The sequence below is a fragment of the Rhopalosiphum maidis genome, chromosome 2, assembly GCF_003676215.2.
Source record: "Rhopalosiphum maidis isolate BTI-1 chromosome 2, ASM367621v3, whole genome shotgun sequence".
NCBI classification, from domain to species: domain Eukaryota; kingdom Metazoa; phylum Arthropoda; class Insecta; order Hemiptera; family Aphididae; genus Rhopalosiphum; species Rhopalosiphum maidis.
In genome coordinates this window covers 64,994,168-65,022,012 of record NC_040878.1, presented here as the reverse complement: position 1 = coordinate 65,022,012, position 27,845 = coordinate 64,994,168, and the positions used below count along the sequence as shown (strand labels likewise).

At 31.1% G+C, this 27,845-nt stretch overlaps 2 protein-coding genes across 6 annotated transcripts in view; both read right to left on the bottom strand.

Moving 5' to 3' along the window:
* Window positions 1–455: 455 nt before the first annotated feature.
* Window positions 456–6,180, bottom strand: LOC113554133. 2 transcript variants are annotated; one of them, XM_026957839.1, is made up of 3 exons: window positions 6,013–6,180; window positions 4,805–4,977; window positions 456–2,267 (listed from the first exon to the last, which is right to left on the bottom strand). In XM_026957839.1, the coding sequence occupies exons 2-3, from the start codon at window positions 4,889–4,891 to the stop codon at window positions 456–458; spliced, it is 1,899 nt and encodes a 632-aa protein (XP_026813640.1). In that variant the 5' UTR covers window positions 4,892–4,977; window positions 6,013–6,180. The 2 variants fall into 2 exon arrangements, with proteins under 2 accessions (XP_026813640.1, XP_026813641.1); XM_026957840.1 differs by lacking the exon at window positions 4,805–4,977 and having other exon boundaries at window positions 6,013–6,036.
* A 1,095-nt stretch (window positions 6,181–7,275) lies between these two features.
* The window catches only part of LOC113553697 (ankyrin repeat and fibronectin type-III domain-containing protein 1), a 142,337-nt gene continuing 121,767 nt past the window's right edge, over window positions 7,276–27,845 (bottom strand). For 2 of the 4 annotated variants that reach the window (XM_026957175.1, XM_026957176.1), the window contains exons 2-16: window positions 15,043–15,165; window positions 14,486–14,564; window positions 14,319–14,413; window positions 14,043–14,219; window positions 13,046–13,159; window positions 11,169–11,354; window positions 10,884–11,103; window positions 10,559–10,802; window positions 10,281–10,481; window positions 10,042–10,208; window positions 8,519–9,140; window positions 8,225–8,417; window positions 8,084–8,162; window positions 7,871–7,967; window positions 7,276–7,780 (exon numbers count right to left, since the gene is read on the bottom strand). In XM_026957175.1, the coding sequence (XP_026812976.1) occupies window positions 7,430–7,780; window positions 7,871–7,967; window positions 8,084–8,162; window positions 8,225–8,417; window positions 8,519–9,140; window positions 10,042–10,208; window positions 10,281–10,481; window positions 10,559–10,802; window positions 10,884–11,103; window positions 11,169–11,354; window positions 13,046–13,159; window positions 14,043–14,219; window positions 14,319–14,413; window positions 14,486–14,564; window positions 15,043–15,165 (2,948 nt within the window). In that variant the 3' untranslated portion in view covers window positions 7,276–7,429. Of the gene's footprint in view, window positions 7,781–7,870; window positions 7,968–8,083; window positions 8,163–8,224; window positions 8,418–8,518; window positions 9,141–10,041; window positions 10,209–10,280; window positions 10,482–10,558; window positions 10,803–10,883; window positions 11,104–11,168; window positions 11,355–13,045; window positions 13,160–14,042; window positions 14,220–14,318; window positions 14,414–14,485; window positions 14,565–15,042; window positions 15,166–19,440; window positions 20,023–27,845 lie in introns of those variants that run through there. The other 2 variants (XM_026957174.1, XM_026957173.1) reach the window with 2 other exon arrangements.

Here is a 27,845-nt window from a genome sequence, read left to right as displayed (position 1 = left end):
CTTGACTTAAACAATAATTATGCAAATAAAATAAATTAAAATTTAAAATAAATATTTTTTACCTAAATAATAGTAACACTGATTATGAAAAATCTGTAAAAGTTATAAATTTTTAATTTTTTTTAATCAAGCATTAAAATGTAATTGTATTAAAGTTTGACAAATATTTAGATGAGGTGATTTAAAAAGGATATTTGTGGATTTTTAGAATTGTTCTCGGCTAGTCTCGTTATATTATGCCAGCTATAATAAGTGCTCTATAACAACGGTTCCCAATCTTTTTAGTTATGCGGACCACCAATTTTGTAAAAAATCTTTGAGATCCTCTAATGACTAATAGCACGCCTATATATGTATGCATATAATGTATAATTATGTATATAATATTATGGTGTGTAAAAAAAAAACTCGGTTTTTAGTGTAATCTATATGTGTATATAATAAAACTTTTAGCATTACATAGCGGTGTGTATATATAGGTCTTGCGACCCTGATGCGTTGTCAGACGGATTACGGATATTTTTCGTTACGTCATAACGATGTTTCGTTCTTAGGCAACAAACCAAGGCAAAGACAAATATCAGCCCTACGGAAATGGCGACGATCGCGCGGAACCAGCCGGGAAGCTTGGACGGATCGTCAGTGGAAGGCGATGCTTTTCTGATCACTGTGTGCACCAACGAATTGCCGAATGTGACGGAGATCACTTGTAACGTAGCAACAGAAGCAGTAGGCTGGCACATTAAACTATGTCGCGTGGCCAAGAAGACTACGCAACGAACGGACGGCGAATCCACAGGCCGTATCACTATGTCTTCGGGTAGGACGTACTGTAAATGGAGGCCGTTAACGACTACTGAACCGTTTCCGTCTACTTCGAAGTCAACCAGAAACGGATCGGGGTGCACGTAATATTTGAGCATTGGGCTACGAACGGCGACGAGCTGCGACTGATTCACGCCGGACAAGTCGTCCTTGCTAAATGTGATATCCAGTCCAAAGTCTAGTAGCTGTCCCACAGTCGACGCGTCCCCGTTCCAGTCAATTCCGTTCACTCTTGGCGATCGGCAGACCATGTACGTGTCGTTGATCGGCGGATCGCAATAACTGTCTGCGTGCCGTCTAACGCCGTCGGACAGGTCGACGTACAGTCGAGCAGAGGACACAACGCAAGGTTCAACGAAATGATCGCCACGGATCGACACGGAGGTGCCACCAGAAGCTACCCCTCCGAGTTGTTGGTCAGCGTCCAATACGGGACTGGGCGTGCCACAGGTAGAGCTAACATTATAAAACTGGAATATCTGGGACGACTCGATTTTCAATACACCACCGGTCGGCGATGAGTACTCGACCAGGACCGGACCAGATGGTGTTTCGTTCGGCTGTGACGTGGTGCAAGTTATAGTCTCGGATCCGGATGTTCTGGGGTTCGAGCAAACCGTTCCTGCCACCGTAACAGTTATAGTTCGGTTTTCTGCGAATATTCTGTGATTCCTAATGATGATTGTTACGATTGTACCACCAGTTTTTGGCGCAGACAACGGATCGACCGACGTCACGTTTATTTCGGCACAATCATTCGTCACATACGTAATATTTTCGTGTACATATTTTTTACCGTTATTTTTCAGATACGTTTCATTTTGAATCTTGCATGCATTTTTGAACGAACACCATTTAAAGTAGTTTGAATATCCGTCGTTATTCCATGCACAAATCGCACAGGATGTTGTATCATCGGCAGAACATTCTTCCTGTCTATTAAACGTAATAAAGTTATCGGCTACGTTGTCAAATCGCAGCATGATGTCATTGAACTTAATAAAAATAAAAATAGTGTAAGATGGACCCGTTAAGTATGTACTGTTTAAGTGTAATACATTTGATAATATCATCATTTCGTTGTTTGTCTTTGACCTCATTTGGTGACATGTTGTTAGTCTAGTACAAATATTAATTGTATAATTGTTAAGATAGTTTTTGAAACCTACTAAATCATTCGATAACTTAACAGTGAAGTTACACTCAATCCACAAATTAGTATATTTAAATTCTTTAACTACTGAAAACTGTGGACATTCGCCTACTCTAGAAGCTATTAAACTCGAAGAGTTGAATTTATTCTTGTTTTCACACGTTTGTTGTTTAAGGGACCATACACACATAGGTTTGATTGTACATTTGGAGCACGTCATTGAATCTGAGCAATTGATTTTATTTGACATCGTTTCAAGTGTACTACTATTCGACGGAAACATCAAAACCTAAAAAAAAGCAAAAATATTTATTATTTTGGATTTACTTTTTAAGTACATAATATAATTGTATTGACTATTATCATATTTGAATATTTCAATGGTAATTTTACTTAATTGTAATATTAAACTTCATATTTTTCTATACATATTATGTAGTTATCCTAAATAGTTATTTTATTTATATATAGTGTTAAAATTGGTATAATTAATTATTTTATTGCTTACATGAGTAAATTTAATTTTAAAATCATGCTTTAGAATTTTTTTTAAATATTTCTTCTACAATTGTTTTTTATCGAATATATTAATAAATAGCAATTGCTAATTTATTTTTGATTTTGAGCGTAGTAATGAATGCATTGATTTTATAATGTTCTGTGTGATTTTTGTGTATAAATAATAAATATGATGAGTAGCGGAATAAATATTTCTATATTAACTTTAAGGTTAGTTTTGGATAGAAAATTGTAACTAGTTACGAAGTGGTTAAAATTAAAATTTTTTAAAATAATCGGGGGAAACAAAAAACAATTCAGGAAAAACGAGAATTTTCACCCAAATTCGTTTTTCTGATAAAATCTTGTTTTTTAGTGGAATTTAAAAACTAACAACTGTAATTACTTGGAATTTTCACCTAATATTTATATGAATTTTTTATATTTCGACACTTTTTTGCTTTTGAAATTTTCAATTTTTGTATCAGTTTTTTTTCATAAGTCATTGAAAAATTATTAGCTGACTAAATAAGCTCGAAAATGTAATACAATGCTCTTATAAGCTATAAGTTGTTTATATGTTTATTTAAAAATATCTAAAATATACAGTGATAATATTATTTTATAAGGGTTTTAATTTAGAATTTCGGTAAATATTGAATATTTTCAAATTATTTTGTAGTTAAAAATCCATAATGTTTTTCTTTTTTTTTTATCTAAGATTAGAAAGTTGAATATAAGATTTTTCATAAGTTTTTCAATATACGTATATTAAAAAAAAATTCTATCGCAAAACAAAATATATTTTTGTAAGAGTTTTTTTCTGATATTTTTTCGTTATTGCATATTATATACCCTTGAAATAAATACACATAATAATAATATTATATCATCTTCTCGAACTATATTTGATATTTAATTGTAATTAAAGTACTTACTAATACACTTGAAACTTTCACTAAATATTTTTATGATTAATTTCTGTACACGATAAAATTTTCTAAATTGTTGAACGCTTTAAGTGTTATTTATACATAAATTACCTACATTTTTAAATTAAACAATTTTTTTTTTTATAAATATCGATAAAAAATTATTTTTTTGGTAACATGAATGAAAATTTAATCAAGATTTCACATAAGTTGTTTTCATAGATATGCAAAAATAATTAAAGTACATATTATGTTCAATTTATTTTTATAAGCGTCTATAATAGTTTAAATTTTGACGAAATTCCTCAAAATCACAAAAATTCGAAATTTGTTTTGCAGTTGAATATTTTTAAAATGTGTATTTTTTATAGTTAAGATTTAATACATAGTTCTTATAATTGATATTGAAATCAACAAAGTTGTAAAATATGTATAAATATAATTTTTTCATAGAAATTTTAAGTTAAAATTTTAACGAAATTACGTAGTTAAGCTATAATAATGATATTCGATATTTTGTTACAGTTCAAAAACATTATGCATGACCGCGTGATGATATTAAGTAATATTAATTTAATATTTTATGTGTAAAATATTTTTAAATGCAATTTTGACGGCAAAATTAAATTTAATATTGTATTACTATTAGTAAAATAATTTACTTTACCCCTAATAGCAATAATATAAAAAAAATATACCTAATATGAAATACCTATACTTATTGATATAGGCCAGCGGTTCTCAACCTTTTTATATTCGTGTACCACCTACACAGTTTGAAAATTTTTACGTACCACCTGACCATTTGTTTTACTTATTAATAATGTATACGTTTATGTTATATGTATAGAATTTAATTTTATAAGGAATTACAAAATGATGGGAATTAAGTATTTAATGTACAAAAATAAATTAAATTAAATTAAATATGTATAATTATTATTATTATTTATTATTACAATTAAAAATGACCTTCACACCATAAAATAAACCAAATAATATTTAATGTTAATGATGATTCATTCCAATTTTTTTTTAAAAAGGGAGATTTTCGTCGCGTACCACCTAAGAGCTTTCTACGTACCATTAATGGTACGCGTACCACAGGTTGAGAAGCGCTGATATAGGCAATTGACCGTTTCCACTTGAATCATTTTTCGTATACAATGAATATCATTGATATAATATATATCATTGAATTCAATGTGTAACACAACCACTACAGTGATTCACTCAGTACCTACAACACAGCAGATCAATACCCACTTACCCGCCCTTTTTGCTATGCTCTTCACGAATTATTTTATAAAAATTCTTAATGAATTAATAAACAACAAAAAAAAATTTCATTAATTAAAATAAAAATTTGTATTTCTTATTTGTTGTATTTACTTACCATTATATACATAAGTAAAATAAGGTTATTCATAGAATTTTGATTTAAATAGTTTATATTTTTGTTTAACTTTCTGCGATCAGCCATTATGCGGTTAAAAAGTAAATTTCAAGATATTGTTTATCTTTGAGCAATTATTTTATGATAGACTTCTTCCAGATATCTTCTTCGAACTATCAAAAGTAAATATTATAATATAAATACAGTTATAAATGAAATCAGTGATAAACGATTGCGTACATTTATCCCTTTTATAAAAAACACGATTGCATACGCTTATACGATTGCATACAATTTCTCTACCTGACCCTTAAAAACAATACGATTGCGTACAATAATGAGTGCAACGTTACTAAAATATACTACTTATTATAGTATTTAGTAATCACGAATCAGTATAAATAAAAATAGTTTATTTTCAAATAAACATAGTAAATTTACTGTTATTTGTGAAGTAAAAAGAATTTGTTTATATTAATTGTGTTATTCAATCAAGAACCTATATGTTAGGTATATAAAAAAAATTATAGTAATTAAGATTATTAAAATAAAATTAAAAGTATAGTAAATTAAAAAAAATCTTCTATCTATATGATATATATGTATGATACAATAAATCTTAATGTACAAATTATAAATTAAAAAATATCGATAACTATAGTCCCCGAAAAGTTTGGCATTGGGGATAATAGTCACAGCAACATTTATGAAACTTTATCAAAAATAAGCAATATTTTATAAATTTTCACGATTGTAAACAATAACTATACGTTGCACTAAGTTTGGATAGGTAGAACGTATGCAATCGTCATAGACCATAGTGAAGAAGGTAAATTTACCTTAATTATACAATTGAATTTTGAACATAATACAATAAGCCAAAAGCATAGGTTATGTTTATCTATATATACATATACTTCTTCATTCTATAATATTTCTTATTGAACGTCTAGCAAGTTGCTTTATTTCATAACTATATCCTAAAGAGTTTATTATATTTAATATTCGAAACAATTTGAAATATTATAAATTCTATAAAAATTATTCGATTAAAATATATTTTTTTTATTTAATTTTAATTAAGATAACTGATAAAGTTGTATTTTTAAATAACATAAAACATTTGTTTTTTAGATGCAAACAAATAACAGGATTTTTATTATTAATTATGTATGACTACTAATTAATTTAATAATTCATATAATTACCAATATTATGTATCACAATTTGTGTTAGAGGACCGTTGAATCTTCGCAGTTACAGAAAAGATGATTTATACAAGTTGTTGATTATTTGAAAAAAAAATACTGTTTATAATTTTAGAGCTGTGGAGATGAAATTGTATGTTGTGCTTAAAAATATTTTTTTATTGTTAAATCATGACCATGTATGGTCAACGGTCGCCATGATAATGTTTATTATAATAATTAATAAAATGTATAATAAATTCTATTCATTATAATATTATTACTAAAATAATTATCATGGCATATGCCCTTCATTTTAAAATAGGCCATTGATAATATATTTATACCCACGTAAAAGTTTATAGTCGGTCACAAATTAGAATTAAATAGATTTTAAAACTTATATTATACAACACATATTACATATCATATTATTCATTATTGTAATAGATATAATGTCAAGTAGATATGTATCGTTATATGTGATTTATAAAATCCATAGAATAACTTGGGCGAGATCATTTTTTTTTCATTTTATGATAAATCTAAAACGGCTTGAGCCAAATATGTCGGTGTGTATACTGACAATTCTGGAGTTAATAATGTTTCATTCTATTGTTAATATTTACATAATACATTTAAGGTTTATATTATAACAAAAAATGACAAAGGACATTGAGCATTTCCACTCAAATAATCATGACTAATGATTTTATTTGAGAACTATATATCTATAAAACTGCTATAAATCAATATCCAAATTATAAATTTAATTCGGTACATGTAAATTTCTCATTTTTACTACCATATTTTTTTAATCAAATCAATCTCCCATTTATTTAAATTTTAAAATATGTATTGATAATTCGACAATATTACGTATTACGATAAAAAAAAAATACGACGAGTGTAGTTAGCTCAACTACTGTAGAACATGTTTTATTAAAACTTTTTATCGTGAAGATAAAAATATTTAGCCAGATATTTGAAGTGTTCAGCATTTCGTAACATTATGGATTGGTGGTATTTGTAATAAATAAATATCATATAACAAATAAAACCTTTAATTAATTACGATAATTTTAATCCGGTTTTGGTTATTACTTATTTGTGCTCCGTCATCATTAATGCAATTTAGAAGATTTTTCCGAAGGTTTTGTTTTTATTATACAATATGCATGTATATTAATTAAATAAATCAATACTTTATGACATATCATAATATAATTTAATATAATATAATATATTTATTATTTATATATATATATATATATTTAAAATTAAATAATTAAAAAAAAAACACAGCTTGTCTGTTTTAAGAACACTTAAAATTTCGTCTGAGATGCGCGGCACATTTAGAAATAATTATATTATAATAATAATATACAATAATAATAATAATAATAATAATAATAATAATATTTAACGGTGGTGGTCATCAGTGGTGTTTGGTGGCGGTTGCCGTCAATATGGACGAATGGAGCTCGAGTGCGGCCAGCACGTCCTGTTTGTGCCGGATGTACATGCGGCCGTCCCGCCACGGGTGAGTCAACTGAAGCGGTTTGAAGTCGTCGCGCAGACACCGTTCCCGGGCCCCGGTCACAGACACTAGACAGAAGTTACCGAACTCGGTGCTAGGGTATATGGGTCCGGTCTTGCCTTTGACCACCACGGACATGTTCAGCTGCTGCAGGAACAGCTGGACCACTTCGCGAGCCGACGTCGTCGGGCTGATGTGCAACTTCAGGCTGGTGGGATGCGGCAGGCCCGTGTCGTACGCCGCGCACACCTGTGTGACAACAATCGCGGTTATCGTAAGACCACCAGTTACGCGTGTATCGGTACCGCGGTATCGGTTTCGTATACGTAGACCACTTACCTCAATGATCCCGGGGGCGGGAACGGGCACCAGTGATTCGCTCTTCATCGTCGCGTCCGAAAACCCTTCGTCGTCCACTTTATTCACGTCCTTAGCCCTGCGAAAAAACAACCCGTATAAACGCCATAACGCAATATCATTACCGCCGAGTCGATAGTAGCCGTACTACGCGCGTAGTTATTATTACGTATATTGCATTAACGATAAACTTACGATAAGTGATTGGTCTTCGACGGTTGATCGGCTAGATCTGACGACTGTCCGTCGTTGCACTCCGGTTCGTCTTTGCTGTCTGTAACCAAATCAGAGTTAAAATTATACGAAAAGTAATCGGTTATAACACTATCCACGTACCGTTGCTAGTTTCTGAGGAACAACTTTGTTTTTTAGCCAATCCGTACTCGCGATCGTGGACGGGCGGCGACAGGTATTGTTCGCTGCGACTTATCTCCGGACAAACGGATTCCAGTGTCCGCATCGAGTTCAATCCCGGGCCCGGCCAACTTCCACGGGACTTGACCAATTTCGAGTCGGGCAATTGTAACAGCTGTAAAACGTTTATAACCCAGATTATAATAATAATCAACAGGTATACCAAACGGTCGTAGACTATATCATAATGTTTGGTCACGGGGATAGAGCGTTTACCGAGTTGCTTTTGGCGGACTTCATTTCCAACTGACTGTTGCTGGCGCTCTTTGAACAGTTGGAGTTGGACACTTGCGTCTGGAACAGCCGCTCGCGCGCAAAGTTCATCACGTCCAACAGCCACCGTAAATGTTTCCACGCGGCGTTCAAGCCCGTTTCGAGCGACTCGACGGTGTCCAGCCGCTGCTTGGCCGTTTCCAGGTCGGACGAACTCCACGCCTGCCTGATGGAGTACCTCGCGTCGTCCGAGTCCAGTTGCACGACACTGGAAAGTCGGGCGTACAGGAGTAGCATGTCCGGTCGGTACGTGCCGAAGTGTATCATCTCGAACACCTGTACGCTGAGCGGCACCAGCTCGATCCGGTGCAGGTGGACGGCCGACTGGTTGCCCTCGCCGACCGCGCACGCCACCTCGGCCGGCGGCACGATCATTATGAGGCTCACATCCCGGTCGACCTCGATCACCTCACTGGTGTACACCCGCTGCACTGTCCGTTTGTCTTTCGGTATTTGGACCAGCGAGAACAGCCGGTTGGTGGCCATCTTGAATTGCGTAGCGAATCCGAGGCACGTGTAATCGCATGGAGCTCCGGCACCCTGCTGAAGCCACAGCCATTCTTCACTGTAATAAAACATTTTGTTTACGATATGTCGAACCGCAGCAAATATTACTGGTTTACGATACGACCGTTTACGGTCAAAATATTAATATGTTAGCCGCACGGAAACGAGCTTTAACGGAAATTTATGATACGCAATAATGACGAGTTGTAAACCGTAGATATTAGAGCTACCCGTGCCCGTGTTAACTCCGATTTCCATACAAAACATAACTAAGTATAAGACTAGAAAATTGAAAAACAATTTGCTCATAGTGTGTACATTTTGTTCGAAAAATATATTAATATCTATTAATTAATAAATGATAAAAATGATAAAATTATTATAGTTGATAGGCCGATTGTGAGAACAAACGCTACGTATATACACAAAAAATCATATTATAACAATAATGCTAAATACTTGAAAATATATATAGGTGAAAATGGTTTTTGATTTTAATTAAACTTATTAATTTAATTTCATTGAAAAATTAACAAAAGATTCGTATTACAAAGTAATCCAAGTATATTAAATTATTATATAAATTTAATAAAATAAAAAAATTATAGTTGTAGTTTATTAAAACTAATTTAGTTTTCAAATGTCTTCGTACCGTAAAATTTCATCTACATTATGTTTATTTTCAGTTATTTTTTTATAAATTACAATTTTTTTACTATATCATTAGCGTAAAGTATAATATACCTAAAGGTATATTTTTCTCTGTTGATTTTTATATTATTTTTGTGTTGTTTCATGTTTGCATAAGCAGTATATTAGTTTTGGAAGTATTATTTTTTTCTTAATTTGCAAAAATGCTATACTGTTGATTTTTTTTTTTAATATTTATGTTCAAACTTTTGACAGCCACCCAGATATTTGGGATGAATCGTCTACGGTGAACATTAATTTGTACTTACGCAGTGACGTGTGGGTTATCACGTATCTTGTAACAAACGGGCATGTTAGGATTTTGTAAAGGCACCATGACGTGTAACATGTCTACTGAGCTTCTCATTAGTAAATATCCGACATATAAGCCTTTCTGCAGTTTGGTGTTGCTTGTTTGGTAAAACATGATTTGGTCCTAATGTGACAATAATTGTAGTTACGTTGTTAATACGATTCAATGAAGTTTAGTGAGCTTAGATTAATTTACTTGGATAGATGATATCAGCAGATCGGTAAGATTGTCAGACCGAGATGACTTCTTCAAAATCTTAGCCATTGGCGTCCATTTTAGGTTGACAACGTTTTTTGGCTGACATACGTTATTCACCGTACATATCACAGTTGTGCCGTCCGAGTCACGGATCGGTTTATAGTAAACTTTACCTAGGTCTTGTGTATTGAAAATGTCCTAAAATATTTTAAAAATATTATGAATACATTTAATTCAAGGTCATTTTCGATTCGTAAACAAGACCGGCGACTTACTTGCATCTGGGTGACAGCTTGGATGAGTTTCGTCCTGAAGCTAATTGAACTATTAGTCGATTTCTCCAAGTCGTCCTTAAACCATTTGAGATCCTTCCACGCGAAAGCTATTTTGTAGAACCAATGGAAATCGTTGAGCATTTCTTTTGGGTACGTATCGTCGATCTCTACCACGGGCAAGTAGTCCTCGTTGGTCACCAGAACTTTGTCTTCGTGGTACAGCAGACAAGAAAGGTATACACCTCTGAAATTAAAAAATAAACAAATAAATGTTATATAAACGTTATTTATTGAATTAATTAAAGAAAAATGTAATGAGATATACCTCCGGAGATTCTTATGAAGTTTAGTATTGCCGCTAAATAACTGTTTAAACGTCGGCGGCTTTCTTCTTTTCGTATTCGATATACAGTCATTTCCACTGATTTCGAACAAAGACCTGTGTAGGTCTGGACGAATAGAGATCATTTTGTCAAGTATATCGTCCATCTTAACTTTCATTGCTGCGGAACATCGACGTGAATCTTGACAGACGTCCCACCAACCTAAAATCAATTTACAATAGCAATTAGATCACAGAGTTGAATAGCATTGACAATGTTAAACTCACTTGAAATAGTGATAGAGAATGGAGTTGGGTATTGATAGTCACTGAAATCTTTCAGATTTCCTGCACTGCATCGGAAGTAGTAGGTCTTTCCATGTTCCAAATTATTAATGGTAATTTCTCCGTCAGTTGCAGGTAAACATTTAGACCCTGTTAAGTTTTTAAAGGATTCTGATGTACTCCATTCAACTGTGAAAAAATACAATATTGTTAAAAAAAAATGGTTTTTAAAATATATAATTTATCAAAAATGAATCTAAATAAGTGGTTAAGTTTAATTTTTATAATTAAACAACTACAGAATAATTTGTAAAAAATTACAGGTTATTATGTTTATTAAAAATAATTTGTAGGTATCATTGTTATAGTTTATAGAATATTGTATAGTGACTAACTTAACATAATATGTAATATGTATATCAAATATTTCTATACTCATGGGCGCAACTAGGGGGGAGATTGGGAGTGTTTAGCATTCCCAAATTTTCTATACTGGTTTTTTACAATATTTGTAAGATTTCTGATTTGCTAATTAATAATTTACGAGTATTGGCCAGTAAAATTAATTTGATTGATCCATTTATAATATTCAAAATATTATAAATGGAAACTTCAAATCCGTTTATTATTGTAGTCTGTAGACTGTAAGGCGTATACAGTATAGGTACACAAATACGTAAAATCAGTAGGTTTTATTGTTAAGAGAACGTAATACCCGCATGTGTTGTCTCCGTCTTACACACATACGACATGTCAAATTTTCGTTCACTAGTTTCAGTATTGTACTATTAGTTTTGATATTAAAGTGAATTGACTTATTATAAAATTTAAAGGTAAGATTATTATCCAGGGCCTCGCGTAGTTTTTTAATATTATTATTATTTTTAAATAAGTTATGATCTTTTTGAAACTGTATATTTTAAAATTATCATAAATTCATAACTGTTAGATCCTTCAAATCCTTGCAGTTAACGATTACTCGTGAAAGATCTTTTTCTGTAATGCGAAGAGTGGAGAATTGGCTTCGAACAAACATGCAACGATTATGCAACAAAATCGTTTTAAAAATCTCGCTTCAATATATTATATTGAAAGAGAAATTACCAATAACATAAATACTGAAAACATTTTAAACAAGTTTGCATTAACTAATAACAGAAAAATGAATTTATTATAACAATATATGAGTATTATGATATTATATTAAATTTATTTTGTGTAAAATAATTTTACTTATCATAAATAATGGGGGAGCGGGCTCTTATGTTGTACTATAGGTTTTAGCACTCCCATACATTTTACCCTAGTTGCGCCCATGTCTATACTATATAAATCAATTGTATAGTATAGGATTTTGATAGTAAAGAAATTATCTTAATATTTAGAATATCTAGTGATTCTAGTCTATATATTATTATATACATAAATTATATTAAATAAATGAAAAATATTGATTTTAGAATTTCACTCAGAAGACAAATGAATATTGTTAAAATAACATTAACGTAAATTATTATATTGTGTCTATTATAAAATAATCGACTAGGTGTATTTAAAAAGTTTTAAATGAGTTTTTACTGTTGTCAATAGTTGTCACTTGTCATGTTCACTCATTTTTCAATACCACAACATTCTATACATGTAAGACAACATTTATAATTTTCAGAATATATTATATTATTCCCAGTATTGAAAATACACAAGAAATTTTATGAATTATTACGCGTATTGTTTGAATAAACTGTATAATATTTTATACATCAATATGATTAGGTTTTGGTTTTCCACAATTTAAATCTTTATTTTAACTATCATTTTTAATGAGAATTTCACCAAAGGATAAAGACTTTATGTCTTTAATAAATATATTTTATGCTTACCGTTAAATTTAGTACATATAGCGCTTTCTGGGTATTCAGCTTCTATACAAGATACCCTGACGTTATCGTTTCCCGTTACCTCCAGGATAATTTTCTCTGGCTTATCTGGCGGCTCTGTAAAAAAGTTTAATTAATTTAATGTAATATTGTCGTATGTAACATGACGGGTGCTATTAATATTATATACATTTACAGAGTTCTCCCGGCGCTATCACCGGAATGTATATACACAAAACAAGTATAACGGTTTCACGAACAATAGTCGATCACGGTAACATTATTTATGTATTATTATAGCGTAGTAATATTGTGCATAATAATGATAATATAAAATATCTCATAAAACTAATTTAATTTGGTATTATATGTTTTAATACTAACATTTTTCACAAGGCTATATTTTGAAATATAAAAAAAAACATAATAACAAGTATCATAAGTCATGACTGTTTCGATTTATTATAAATTAATAAATAATATTATTTTTATTTATTATTATTTTTAAAGATTTCGAAACAAAACAAAAAACTGAAAAATTTAACATTGGCTTAAGAACACAAATAATTATTTTACATTGCGATTTAATTTATTCACTAAATTAAAAACTTCATATTCATTCTTAGTAGTTATCACAATATCAATGCTTTATATATTATGTACGTACGTATATTTTACGTATAATATACAAAACTGTTATCCTTCAACGTTAATTTTTATTTCTTTAAGACTTTAGAACTCGAGTACATAATTCTTTGAACCTACAAAACCTCACGCGCACACATTTATTTTTCTTGTTCGTATAGTGTACACGATTGTTTACATCTTACTGTTTTTTCTACGAAGATCTGAAAGTCATCTCACAAGTATATTCTCATCGACATAGTTTTTCATTCTAGACAAACATCGTCTAGCTGTGTACTGTACGTGTCAAATCGATCTTTCATTCTCTCTCGAACTATTTTAAGTTATATTTTGTTTAAAACAGTGTTCTACTTACTGGCATGTTCGAAACCAATACGCATTTTCTTCAAGCCTCTTTTCCGTCTCTCCCATAGTGCTAGCGATTTGGTTTGTGAATCATCTTGGTTTCCGCGACGCCTCAGTCCTATGACTCGATCTTCGGCTTCTTCGAGTAAATTTGACAGGTGAGTTTCTAAGTTTTTCATACTGGTTTCTAAACAATGGAAATTAAAATAAAAATACACATTAAATAATTTATTTTCGTTTGATAAGTATTTTTGATTTTTAATTTTTTAAATATTTCTTTGTTTACCTTCTGTAGCTCCATGAGTCAATAGAAGTCGAACAAGATCTCGGTTGTTGCTCAGAAAAGCAACGTCAAGAGGAGTTAACCCATCGCTGTTAACACTGAGTTGGGAAAAAATTAAAACATCATTGATGAGTTATAATATGATATAAATGAATTTCTATAAGACTTACCTGTTTACTTGAACCTCGCATGTTGTCAATATGTTCCTCGCTTTTTCCAGTTGGCCGTGTTCTACGGCGGCAAACAGACCTAAAACGATCGCATAACAAACGATTAAACGACTGTAGACCGTAATAGTGTTTAATATGCATTCACATAATTACACATATATGCATAATATTGCGTTAAATACAATTGTGTACTATATCTATGTGCAGTTTTCCTTCAGCTTAACGAACCGTTTTCGAAGTTATATTGTTTGGTAGAATGTCCTTAACGTGTCCGCAAATAATATATATATATATATATATAAATTGTCGCTGAGACGTCCTAATGAACTCGAGACGTCTAGAAATGCAAATATATTTTGGTCACCTAACGGGGGTGGTATACAATTTAATTTTCTCGGGATTTCGCGAAAACAGCATTGCAATTATATAAGTACGGAATTTGACAAAACGCCTTACAGTAGTCAGATAAACTAAATGTCTCGGGACATCTGGCACATAAGGTTTACCACATAATTTATGTGCAATGGGATTAGAGTAAATATAAATGTTTTGGTTACCGTGCAAATGAATGTTGATGTTGTGTACTTGAGACTCTCGTGCCTTTGGATGGTGATGTTGACGTTGTTTTGCTTGTGTCTCCGAACTGGAGCCATTGTTTCTCAGCGACGATATTGACGTTCCTATAAACAGTATTATAACAAAGACTGTTAAAATGTTTTCATCGATTAATCGTCATTACAATATCGATTCGTATTATTATATAATTATCATCATTATGATTATGATTATAAACACGTTGATCACAATAAGTCACAGCAATATCAATAAATTAATTACGCAATAGAGCTATTCATATAATAATGTATTTCAACATATCCATTTATATCAATGTCTGTGTGTTGAATAAAAGGTTTATATATATATATATATATATATATATATATTATAATTCCTATATGCATTTGATTAAATTGAAAATATATAATATTTACATCGAGAGTAATGATAATATTTTAATTGCAATTTATCTAAATAAATTACAATAATTTTTTTTTATTCAACGATTCAAGAGTATATTTTCAGCGATACATTTGACACTTCATAATACTTCGTAGATCATAAATATTTATTCATAATATGGTACACGTTAATTCAATATATGTTCTTTTATATACATTTAATAATGTAGTAATTGATCACTAAAACCATAGAAACTAAAAAAAAAATTTGAAAGTTCAGTAATTCGAATAAAGTGTAATTTCTTTTTAGACCTCTTGTATAAACGTTATGTTGTATTTTTTCAATTAATCTGAATATTAATGAGATAATTTTACTTAATTTATTTTATTTTTCTTATACGAATTTGAAACAAAATAAATCTAATTTCTACGAAAAATAGTGGTTGGAAAAAGTCACTGTTACAGTGTACAACGATCAACGACACAACGATTGTCTATCCTAAATGTATACATCAATATTCCTTAACAATATTTTTAAGTAAATGTATTTAAATCAAAATACACAATACTATTATTGTGTAGTTCATGACGTGCTTTTATGAGGTATATCTGTGAACTTTTTACACTAAAGATTTATTTAAAATTAATTGCATTTTATTTTATATTTACAATGTGGAAGGCAATATGGAAACATCATTTTTATTTCGTTTTACCTGTACAACAATAACTTTAATAGAAGTACAGAGCACAGTCAGCCAATCATAAGAATGTAAAAAAACAAGATCAAATATACTTAAGATAAATTGAAAAACTCTATAATTGTATTTTCGAATGGTATTTTAAATTGTAGAAGTTTTACGTTATAACAAGAAAAAAAATTGGAAATTGTTAAAATATCGAAGGTCTATAGATAAAAGGTTAGGTTGTAATAGTTGTATAGGGGAATGGACTTATACCAGGATTTATTTTGAATTAATATTCATATTCGAATAATACATTTCGGTTGCTATGGAAATTTGGTAACAGTCTTAATTTAAAATTATAAACAGTATTGTCTTAAGTATTCTGAGCGTATGGTTACGTGTCCTAAAACGTCAGATTAAAAACTTTTGCGTTTGCATTTATTATCAAAATTTATTAGTTAATATACACGGTATAACGGTACTGTTTCGTAAGACACGATTTTGAATTCACAATAAAACACAAAATAACTAACGATATTCAAAAAAAAAAAAAAAATAATACAATACAATGCGAACTTTAAGTAAAATGTTTTGCTTTTGAGAAAGAATAAAACGCAAATTCGACAATGGAGCGAAAAAAATAATATTTATCGGGGAGCTGAATTTACTAATATAAAATGTTTTAAAAATTAAATTCCGTGGACTTTTCATAAAAATAAATAAAACATTGAGCGAGAGGGAAAACAAATAAATATAAGGTCTATACACAGTATAGACAACGTATAGGAGGGTATGTGGGGGTGATTCACATGTACCTACACATGTTCATTAATAACAGCGTGAACGACATAGGGCGGTTACGATATGTGGTATATTATACCTATATCCATACATAATAATATTTAGTTAAATATCCGCACGTGCGAAACAATAACCGTTTTATTCGATTTCCCGTACATTTCAAATCGTTACGTCATGAACGACAGCACGTTGTCATAATAAATTACATTTTTGTATTATTATTATTATCATAATTGCTCGACACAATGGTGACGGTTTAACATGGATGCTAAACGTAATTAAAAATTAAAACATTTTTTGAATCTTTTTTATTTATAGTAGTGACAGATTCCCAATCCCACATAAAAGGGCGATCGTCCAGAAAAAAATGAAAACATTTAAAAAAAAAAAAACTAAGAGATTAGGATATAATTTTTAAATTACTAGACTCCCAATTATGATATATTCGCAATGTATATGGTATACGATTTTTTCAACGATTTTTACGAAAAATAAAAACAAATAGTACTTGCACTATACGCGTAATTTTATCAATTATTGAAGATCCTCAATATTATACAAGTATTAGCGATGTAATTATGCTCATATTAAGTTGACGATCTATCATTATACTTAATATTTGTAAGTTATGTAAAATATATCTAAAGCATCAAATATAATGTTAAATTAGTACGGAAAGTTTTTAAAAACTGCTTAGAAAGTCAACAAAATGTGTATTATTTTATACAATGATGTACTCACTTTTGCCATTAAAGCGTATAATTTATTTATTCTTTATTGTAATATATTGTAAAGAATGGTATGAAAATAGGTATAAAAAATCAAAAATTTTATATATTATGTGCATAACTATCTAAATAGTATGTATTTGTATGTTCACAGCACTTTTGAACAGGGAGATTTTAAAAGTTCAAGCGGGAATATCCTACTCAAGCTAATTTTATTTCCCTGTAACACGAAAAAACAGTGATTTTCAAAAATCATAATGTATATTCACAGCACTTTTTGGCAGGGAGATTTTAAATGTTTAAGCAGAAAATATATCCTGCTCAACACCATTTTCTCCCCGTGTAACACAAACTATAATAAATTCTGAAATTATATCTTTACACACTTGAAAAAAAAAAAAATAATTGTTTTTAAATTGAATAAGAACAAGGTTTGATTAAAATAAAAAATAATTTAAAATTAAGGTTATATAATATTTAATGAAACAATAGATATTAATAAATTATTTTTTATTTTAATCAAACTGTGTTCTTATTCAATTTAAAAACAATTATTTTTTTTTTCAAGTGTGTAAAGATATAATTTCAGAATTTATTACAGTTTACGTTACACGGGAAAAAATGGTGTTGAGCAGAATATTCCTCCTTAAACATTTAAAATCTCCCTGCCGAAAAGTACTGTGAACATACAAATACATACTACTTATCTATTATACTACATAATATTGACATTAATATTTTGTTATATATTAACCACTATTACTCGAAACATGACGTATCATACGGCGGATTTAATGTGTGTATGTATATTATAATTGCAGATTATTGTTGAGCACTTATTATTGTATCTGCATGAAGTGCAGAATGCAGATACCGCACACTGCGTATCGCATATAATATTGTCTGTAATATGCTTCTGACGATGAAGTTTATATTAGTCAAGTATAATAACACGTTATTCATAACCACACTGTTAGATAAAGCCACTGCTTATAAATTATAATATACATAACTACACTTAATTCAATGCTATATGGAAATTCAATTTAAAAGAATATTTACGTAAATTAGCATTGAATTAAAAAATAATATATGACTTGTCTAAATTTAAGAAAAAAGAAACATTATAACGATATTTGTCTGATGTGTTCAAAAATCGTATTTTAAAATATTAGTAAAACTAGTAAAACAATCTGTAGTGAGACGTTTAGCCACACATTGTTATTACACGAGGACTGTGTCCACAGGCGTATCGGTACTCTACGGGGCGAGCTGGTCGAACAAGAACTTGCCGACTTGCAGGATCTAAAACTAAGAAGGCTGAAGTGCAACTACTAATATAATTTGGTATTTATTTAAATCACTTAATGCATCAATTGTAAGTTGAAAGTTAAGACAGATTTAAAAAATAAAACACTTAAAATGGGTAATTACGTCTCATGATTTATTATGTGTATTTTTAAAATCGAGTTAAAAGTATAGATAAAACTGAGACCATAAGGGTTTAAAATAAATGGGTGAGGATAACTTTTAAAATACTTTTTTTTCGACCATTGTTCAACAGTCCTAATGACTTTACAAAGTCGGAACATCTAGGACTTAAGGCGCATCACCCCTTCACCCCGCTAAATCCGACACCGGATAGGTGTCAATGGTGTCGTGACACACAGTTTAGGCGAGACGCCTGACAAATATGTCATCGCCCACCCCACTCGCCCAACAATAAACACGACCAAACCACTGGGTCGGGTCGTATGGTAACGCGCGTCCGTCGTTGTACGAACCTATGTCGGTGCCGAACCGTCTGGTCTTCTTGGCGTCACGCAGCGCGCCAATGATCGCGGACGACGACCGTTTCGCCGCGAACGTCGGCTGCGGCTGCGGCAAACGGTCGTCACCGGCGTCGATGTAGAAACTGGTGACGGGCACGTCGTACATGCGCATCCGGTTTGGCACCGCGTCGTCGCCGTCCGTGTAGCTGACGTTCGAGTAACCGACGGACGACGACCGGCAACGCGCGGCCACCGGACCGGCGGGCGCGTCTTTGAGTATGCCGCGGCGACCGAACGCCGACCGGTGGCCGCCGACCGGGCCGTGGTAAACGCGTTCGTCGAACTTTACGCGCTTGACGATCGGCACGGGCGGCGGCAGCGCCGGCCGGTAGACGGCGTCGGCGTTCTCCTTGTCCTGGTCCGCGCCCACCGTCCACCCGCGGCGCCGCAACCGTTGGCTGAACCGGGCCAGCGACGCGCGCGAAAACGACGACACCCTGGACACCCGGGCCGCCGTTCCGATGTCGCAGCGGTCCGCGGGTATGAGACGTTCAAAGTCCGCCATGTCCGGCGGTGGTGGCGGTTATATTACGTACGGTGACGACGACCGCGCGATGTCGTGCTGTACCGCGGACGCGACCGTTACGCGCGCAAACGCAAACTGCGGCCGCCGGCCGGGTGCGCTCCGCCGGCGGCGAGGGGGTCCCCGGGAAGAGCAGATGGTCGCACACAACCCCCGCCCCTACCACTCGTGCCGCGTGCCGTGAGGGGATATACCGCGTTCTACCGGAGACCGGTTTCCCGCATAGGTATTATTACGGTGTGTATATATACCTACGAGCACACAACGCGTCACGACTGCGGCGCCGTTGCAATTACGATTATTATTATTATTATTGCGGGCCGACCCTCCGGTGAGGCGTATACCCGTATAATGTGTATGCATCGCGTACGTTTGTCGTTTCAGTGGGTCACGGTCGACGAACCCACTCGTACGGTTTTTTTTTTGTACAGAGCGTTTCGCCGAGCACGACCATCCCCGTTATTTCCCTTTAGTACTGCGGCGTGCCTATATACCTGTACGAGTTTTGATTTCTGAAACTATCTCAGTTACTGAGTATACTCGAGGACCGTACCCCGGTAGATTAAATCATTTAGATTTTGCGCACCGTTTGAGGACATGATGCGAATTTTTCGTTTTCAAACGAGAGTCGTCCGCTTTTTTCTCTTGTCGATCGCAACGAATCAGATGACTTTTTGAACATCTTAATAATGTACACGTCTACCTATATATAAATCGAAATTCATGAGATTGGTTTGTGAGCGATTCAACTCAATGTGCCCACTAATGATAATTGACACTGTAAAATGTCCGAGTATAATAAATTCTACAACCATTGTTATGGACCAGATATTACGCCTTAGTATACTATACAAATATACGTATTAATCGCTTAGAGACTTCTCGTTCGAATTTTGATTTAGGTACGTTCACATTTTCCAAAAAAATTATCTGCTTATAATAATTTAAAGTAAAAAAGGTGAGTTAATATTTGGAAAAAAATTTACACTTGTAATTTGTATACCACGCAAGACACTTGATAGTATGAAAAATCTAAATAATTATAAATAGGGTCCTTAATTGTTATACTCAAACATTTAAAAAATCAGAATTTGTATAAATTAATTACCAAATTTAAAAATAGAGTTGAGCTGTTTGGCGAATCACTCTGTATAATAAAATAACAATAATAATAATATGTCATACACGAATGCGCTTCTTGAGTATGCCATAATATTATACACGTGCGCATAACATATGGAAGACATATTTACGTTTCGGTGTTTCACGCATTTCCGATAGTTTTCGTTGGTTTTCAATATTAGTTACTAAAGAAAATAATATTTATCAGCTACCTATCTTATTGAACTTAAATACTTTCTTTTTTTATTATTATGTAGTATTGTACACACGTGACATAATTTTTGAAAAAAATCACCCGTTTTTTGGTTGTCTTTAAGTTTGCGGAGTAAAAAGTAAACAGTTAACTTTGGAAACAGTCCAGAAAATTTGTAGATATTATCATTGGATAGGTCCCAAATTTCCAACTCTTGTTGAAACTTAGGTTTTTTATTATGTTTAAATTTCTGCTTTTTTGAGTCTATGATAACGTAGAAACTTTTAAAAAAATAAGAAAAGAAATATACCCGATAACAGTATAGATGTTCATATATGTATATTGCATATTATACGTATGTAGTTTTAAACAATGTTTAAAGTGTGGAAGTTGATTGTGACCTGACATAATTTCAATCAAAAAAAGAATTTAGAATATTTAAACTATTATAATTGTTAATTCTTAACCCTTTTAGTCAATTCTTATTTTTGAGATTTTTAAATTTAATATAGGTAACGTTATCTAGTAACTGCATGTATGTCAGTGTATGAATTAAAATACGCGTCAAGAATCTTAGCTCTTGGCTGTAGCGATTCTAGTGGTAATTTGACGTTTATATGTATTATATTTATATGCTTCCAAAAAATATGTGAATAGGAATTCACAGTAAATTTAAATTTGTGAACAACACCTTTATATTACAATAACAAGTAACAAAAAAAAAAAAAAAAAAATAAACAGCTGATGATGAGAAAAAAGAACCATATGTTAGTAAAATACTAAATTCGTAACACCTGGTTACCTCTACGTTTGTTTTAATGACCCTTAAATTTCTGAAAAATAACACCAGACGTGCCGCAGTCGAGTGCCTAGACTTTTGGCACGTGCTATTTTAGTATAAATAACATACGATTAACATAATATTATATAATATTCATATAATATCTTTATATATTATAATTCTTTTTATGAAAATGATTTATCTAATTACATACCAAAAAAAAAAAAAATATCTAAAGCCATTTCATTACCATTGTCAATTATTTTCAATAAGTCTCTATCAACAGGTAAATATCCATCAAACTTCAAAAAATGTATTGTAATTCTATTATTTAAGGCAGGTAACAAACTATAATGTGGTAATTGCAGGCATTTATCCATATCTCTAATTCTATCAAAAATTTTTGAAAAATTGATAAAAAACAGATTACTTGATTTTTTAAATAAAAAATGTTTCTTTTCAAATTATCAATATGGCTTCAGGCCTGGATTATCTACTACAGATGGACTTTTTAATGTGGATAACTTTGTTAGGAATAATATTGATAAAAATAATAAGGTAATGCGTATTTTTTTAGATGTACAGAAAGCTTTTGATTGTGTGAATCATAAACTATTAATGATTAAATTAGAAAACGCAGGTATTCGTGGCTTACCTAATAATTTAATTAAATCCTTCCTAAGTGATAGAACTCAAAGAGTTAAACTAAATGATAAATATAATGATATTCTAGAAGTATCTTGTGGTGTACCACAAGGCACAGTCCTAGGTCCCTTATTATTTATAATTTTTTTAAATGATCTCCTGAAAATCAATACTAATCTAAGTACTGTAATTTTAAGCTATGCAGATGATACTGCGATTTTATTATCTGAACGAACTATTGATTCTTTGTATTATGAAGCAAATAAAATCCTTAATAATATTTATAACTGGTTTTGCAAGAATAAATTAAAATTAAATTTGTTAAAATCTAAATACATTTTTAATCCATAAAAGTGTAATATTTTGAATACTAACTACTTATTAGTCCATTCATTAAAATGTGTCTCAGCTTTTAGCAATACACGTAATTCACAATGTGTTATTCTTGAAAATGTTAAGGAACTAAAATACCTTGGCCTAATTCTAGACTGTAGGTTTAAATGGGATAGTCATATCAATTATTTAAACAACATTTTACATAAATTCTTTTTCATTTTTAAAGAAGTCAAATATATTTTTAATAATTCATATCAAAGAATTATTTATTTATCCTTGGTACAATCAGTTTTTACTTATGGTATAGCAATACGAGGAGGAACTTAAACAATCATCTATCTAGATTATTAACAACTATAAACTGCATTATTAAATATCTTCTAAATCTATCATTTCAAACAAGTACCACGTTAATTTATAAGGTACTAAAAGTTAATGATTTTAGACATATTTTTAATTTTAATACACTAGTTGAATTTTATAAAAATAAACATTTAATTATTACTTTTGATTATGATTATTATACAAGATATAAACATATGCCTACCTAATTATAATAAAATATTTGGTCAAATGAGTGTTTTATTTAACGGTCTAAAACTGTGTTAAACCTTAAATATAAACATTAGCTATTTTAGTAATTTAAAGTCATTCAAAAATTATGTAAAAAGTCTTGATTTGTCTATTATTTAATTAATTTATTAGCCTTAATACTATGTTTTTAAATATAATAAATTTTTGTTTCATATTCTTATTTTATACTCTGTTTATAATATTGTATATCTATACTTTGATACTTCTTAATATTGGCTATTACTTATTTATTTTTATGGATTAATTCTAAGTTTATATAGTATAAGAACTGCTCCCCAGCACAAGCTTCGCTTTTAGGGAGTGCTGCAATTAATTATTCTATGTATTTATGTAAAGTATCTCTTGTTGTTTTTGCAAAAAAAAAAAAAAAATAAAATCTATATAATATTAATATTTAAATATTTTATGTTTTTTATTCTGATGAATTTTTTTATGATTTAAAACCATAAGTGTCTAATCATTGAGTTTTAAATATTATAAATAAATTACAACTATATAACAACAATAATAATTATACTCTTTACAATTTTAAGTTTATATATATTTCAAAACAATTATATACTATTAAATTGTATCTCAAACATTTAACTGAAATTGTATTTTTAACGTTCAATATTTTTAATATGAAGAATTTCATTGATATTATCTTAGTTTTAAAAGTAACTGAAATATCAGATATTACAACTGTTATTAACTCAAGTCTATTAAAATTATTCTAACTTGATACATTTCATAAAACTTAACCTCATTAAACGAAGTTAAATTAATATTTTAAAATATTAAAACATGTCCTATTAACACTAGTAATGTATACATACATTGAAACCTAATTTCATTCGGGATAGTTCTTTGAATTTTTCAATGTTTTATCACGACTGAGCACGAATTACAAAATATATTGGAATTTAAAATACTATAATAACTGACTAACGTACAAATAATAACTTAGATGAGCCCTATAAGTACTGAATTTACCTTAAAAATTAGAGTATATTTCACGTACAAAAAATTAATTATTTACACGATTAGTTATTTTTATTGTATTTCGCGACATAAAAAACAATCAGTACGAATGACAAAACAAATGCAGAGTATTTCAAAATCAATATAGATTTAAATGAAAAAAAACCAATGAAACTTTATTGATTTTATACGGAGAAACTATTTTTTCAAACGATTGTGTTGTACAAGAGTTGTTTATTTAACTTAAAAAACAAAGTTTAATAGGAAACAATTTTCATTTACATTTAACTCCTATGACATTGTAATGTTGAACACACGCGTCGCATAATAAAATACGCATTGATTAAATTTAAAAAAAAACTAATAATGTTTTAATTAATTTTACACTTTACTTTCTGAATTATAACTATTATTTTTAATGTTTAATCCACAAGTGAATTTGTTGAAGAAGCAGAATTCTTAAAAGTTAAGAAAAGTTTTTGTGTTTATACGGTATAGTTTTAATAACGAAAATTTTGAATTGTGTTGCGGGAAAACTTAAAATATCTATTTTCAGGGGAAGCATGACAAATAATGGAACACTTTTAACATGATATTGTAAGTCATAAAGGATAATTAATTGAAAAGCACAATTCGAGTGTGAGTCAAGTGACTTGGTTTAATTAAATTAAGACTATAATAAGATTTATAAGTAAATTTTAACACTCAACAGTAATACAACTGTTAATAATTATAACTATTATTATAGACTTAATGTAATATAATAGTTACTATTATCATAATAATGATGAAAGTAATTTCATTTGAATGTTTGAGCTCAGTAAGACGTTATTAAATAACAATACCGAAAACATTCACAAGTGCTAATCAAGCTTTTTTTTTTTTGTTATTTTGTTAACATCACATTAAATAAGAAAAAATAAATCCTGTAGACGGAAATATAATCCTTGTGATAACCATAGCAATCGTTGATTAAACAGACTGGAAATTGCATTTCATTCTATTATTCTTATAGAAAATTCGGTTAGATTCACTCGAACGAATCTTACACGCCAATACTCCGTGACTTGTCATGCACGTAAAACGCCTTCGGATGTAAAACAAAAATAAAAACAAACCATATATATATAATATATACATATATATATATTTGAAAAGTTATTTTTTTCATCTATAATTTTATTCATTTACTAATGTACAATACACGTTTGCGAACAAACGACAATGTGAATATTATCGTCTCATAATATAATAATATTAAAATGTATTGCTGTTCATAATGCAGATGACCATTACAGTCGTGAGTACAACTGCAGACCACTTAAATATGTATATATTTTATAAAAATATGAGATGTGTAAGTCTACTGACAAATGTGACAACTAAATTAAAAGACACGAATAAAACACACGAAACGTGACAACATGACAGTGGTACGCCGTATGCCGTGTCAATTGACACTACTTCAAAATAACAAACTCGCGACCTAATGGGTTTTAAATTATAAGGAGATCATGTGACCAATTTTATTTCAATTCGATGAGGATGATTGTTAGGAATTCAATATCACGAGCAAGGTTTTGGATTAATGAGGATTGTGAGATATTTTCGTGGAAGTTTTCATAATACTATAGGTTGTAATATAATATACGTAGTATAGGTAATCTCTGGATTTTGAGGTCATGAAACAGTGCGCATCTTGTTGTTATTAGCCATTGATTATTCGCGAATAAGAGAAAACTTATTAATTGGATGGACTGTGGCTTGATTTTCCAAAGCTGGACCCTAAAGTTGAGTAATGCAGGTTAATACGGGACGAATAATTTATCAGAGAGGAATAATTGCCTCACGCCTATAATATTATAAGTTATAAATGTTTTCTTATTAGTTTTGATACGATTCATAGACCGCAGTTCAGGTAAGGATAGATAACCTATACAAAATGTCAACAACGATATTATTATTATTAGGTACTCTAATGACGACGTTCGGGACCTAAAAATATTGTATTAAGACCATGGCCGGGTTGCACTAGTTTGGACAGTTTTCGAGCGTAATGTAAATTCAGTTTGCCCACGCGATACCCTTTTTTTTTCGTGTAAAATCGCTACACGTTTATTGACTCGAGCACGCGTGCAATTGGCGATATTAATTCGTTTTAATAATATCTATCGACTATCGGCTGATGTCATTGCCACCCATACGACGTGTCGCCAAGGCAAGTTCGGCTCGATCGTTTATACTATCATACTAATGCGTGTATTGCAATATATAGGTTATATTATAGCCTCGTATGGGTAACGAGGTTTCGAACTATTTATTTTTCGTCGCGAAAACGTTGAAATCCGAATTGCACAACACGCCGTTTGCTATTCACACACAATCAATTAAAAACATTGAAAAACGATAATGAGTTTTGTTCGCACGTCCATTCAATACATACACGCGTGTACGCGCGTCAGGTGTACATGCAGACGAATTATACACTCCGGACGCGCTGCAGTGGTTTCGACTCGAAACGACAGCAATTAAATTGAAAACCAATAGCGGCAACGACATAAGTTTAGCGTGGATAAACTGCACGATGCTGTATAATAACAATAATATAACGGAATTTATCGACGTAAGTCTCCGGCTCCGAGCGCGGCGAACACAATATTGTTGTTATAACAATATTGTTATATCCGAGAAGTTTAATAGCGTTTTACATCCTCCTGTGAATAACGTGTGTCATTATTTTTAGTGGGACCCGAGGAACGAATGCGCAGCGAGTTAAATCACTCCGCCGTAGAGGAATCTTATTCATAGTGATATAGTACAAAATCGAACGGAACTTTAGTAATTGAACGCGATCCGTTGAGTGCCTTAAAGGAACAACGCGGGGTTGAATTTATTGCGAGACAATAGATACTAGCTTTTAGAATTCGTGTTTTCAGGTAAGTTTGTACACGCAGTTTGTTATTTATTTATGCGTTTGTTTTGTAATACGATATTATTATGTTGGATTTGATAAATAATGTATTTGAAAAATAAATATTTCGGCGCCGGGGCTGAATAATACTCGTAAGTCCGTTGTATAATATTATGATATTATAATATACATAATAAATACTTATAAATTACAAAGTAAGAATTCTGATGCGTTCGACAAAATAATCGATCTATCAATATACTCGTATATTGATAAAAAGCAATGTTTG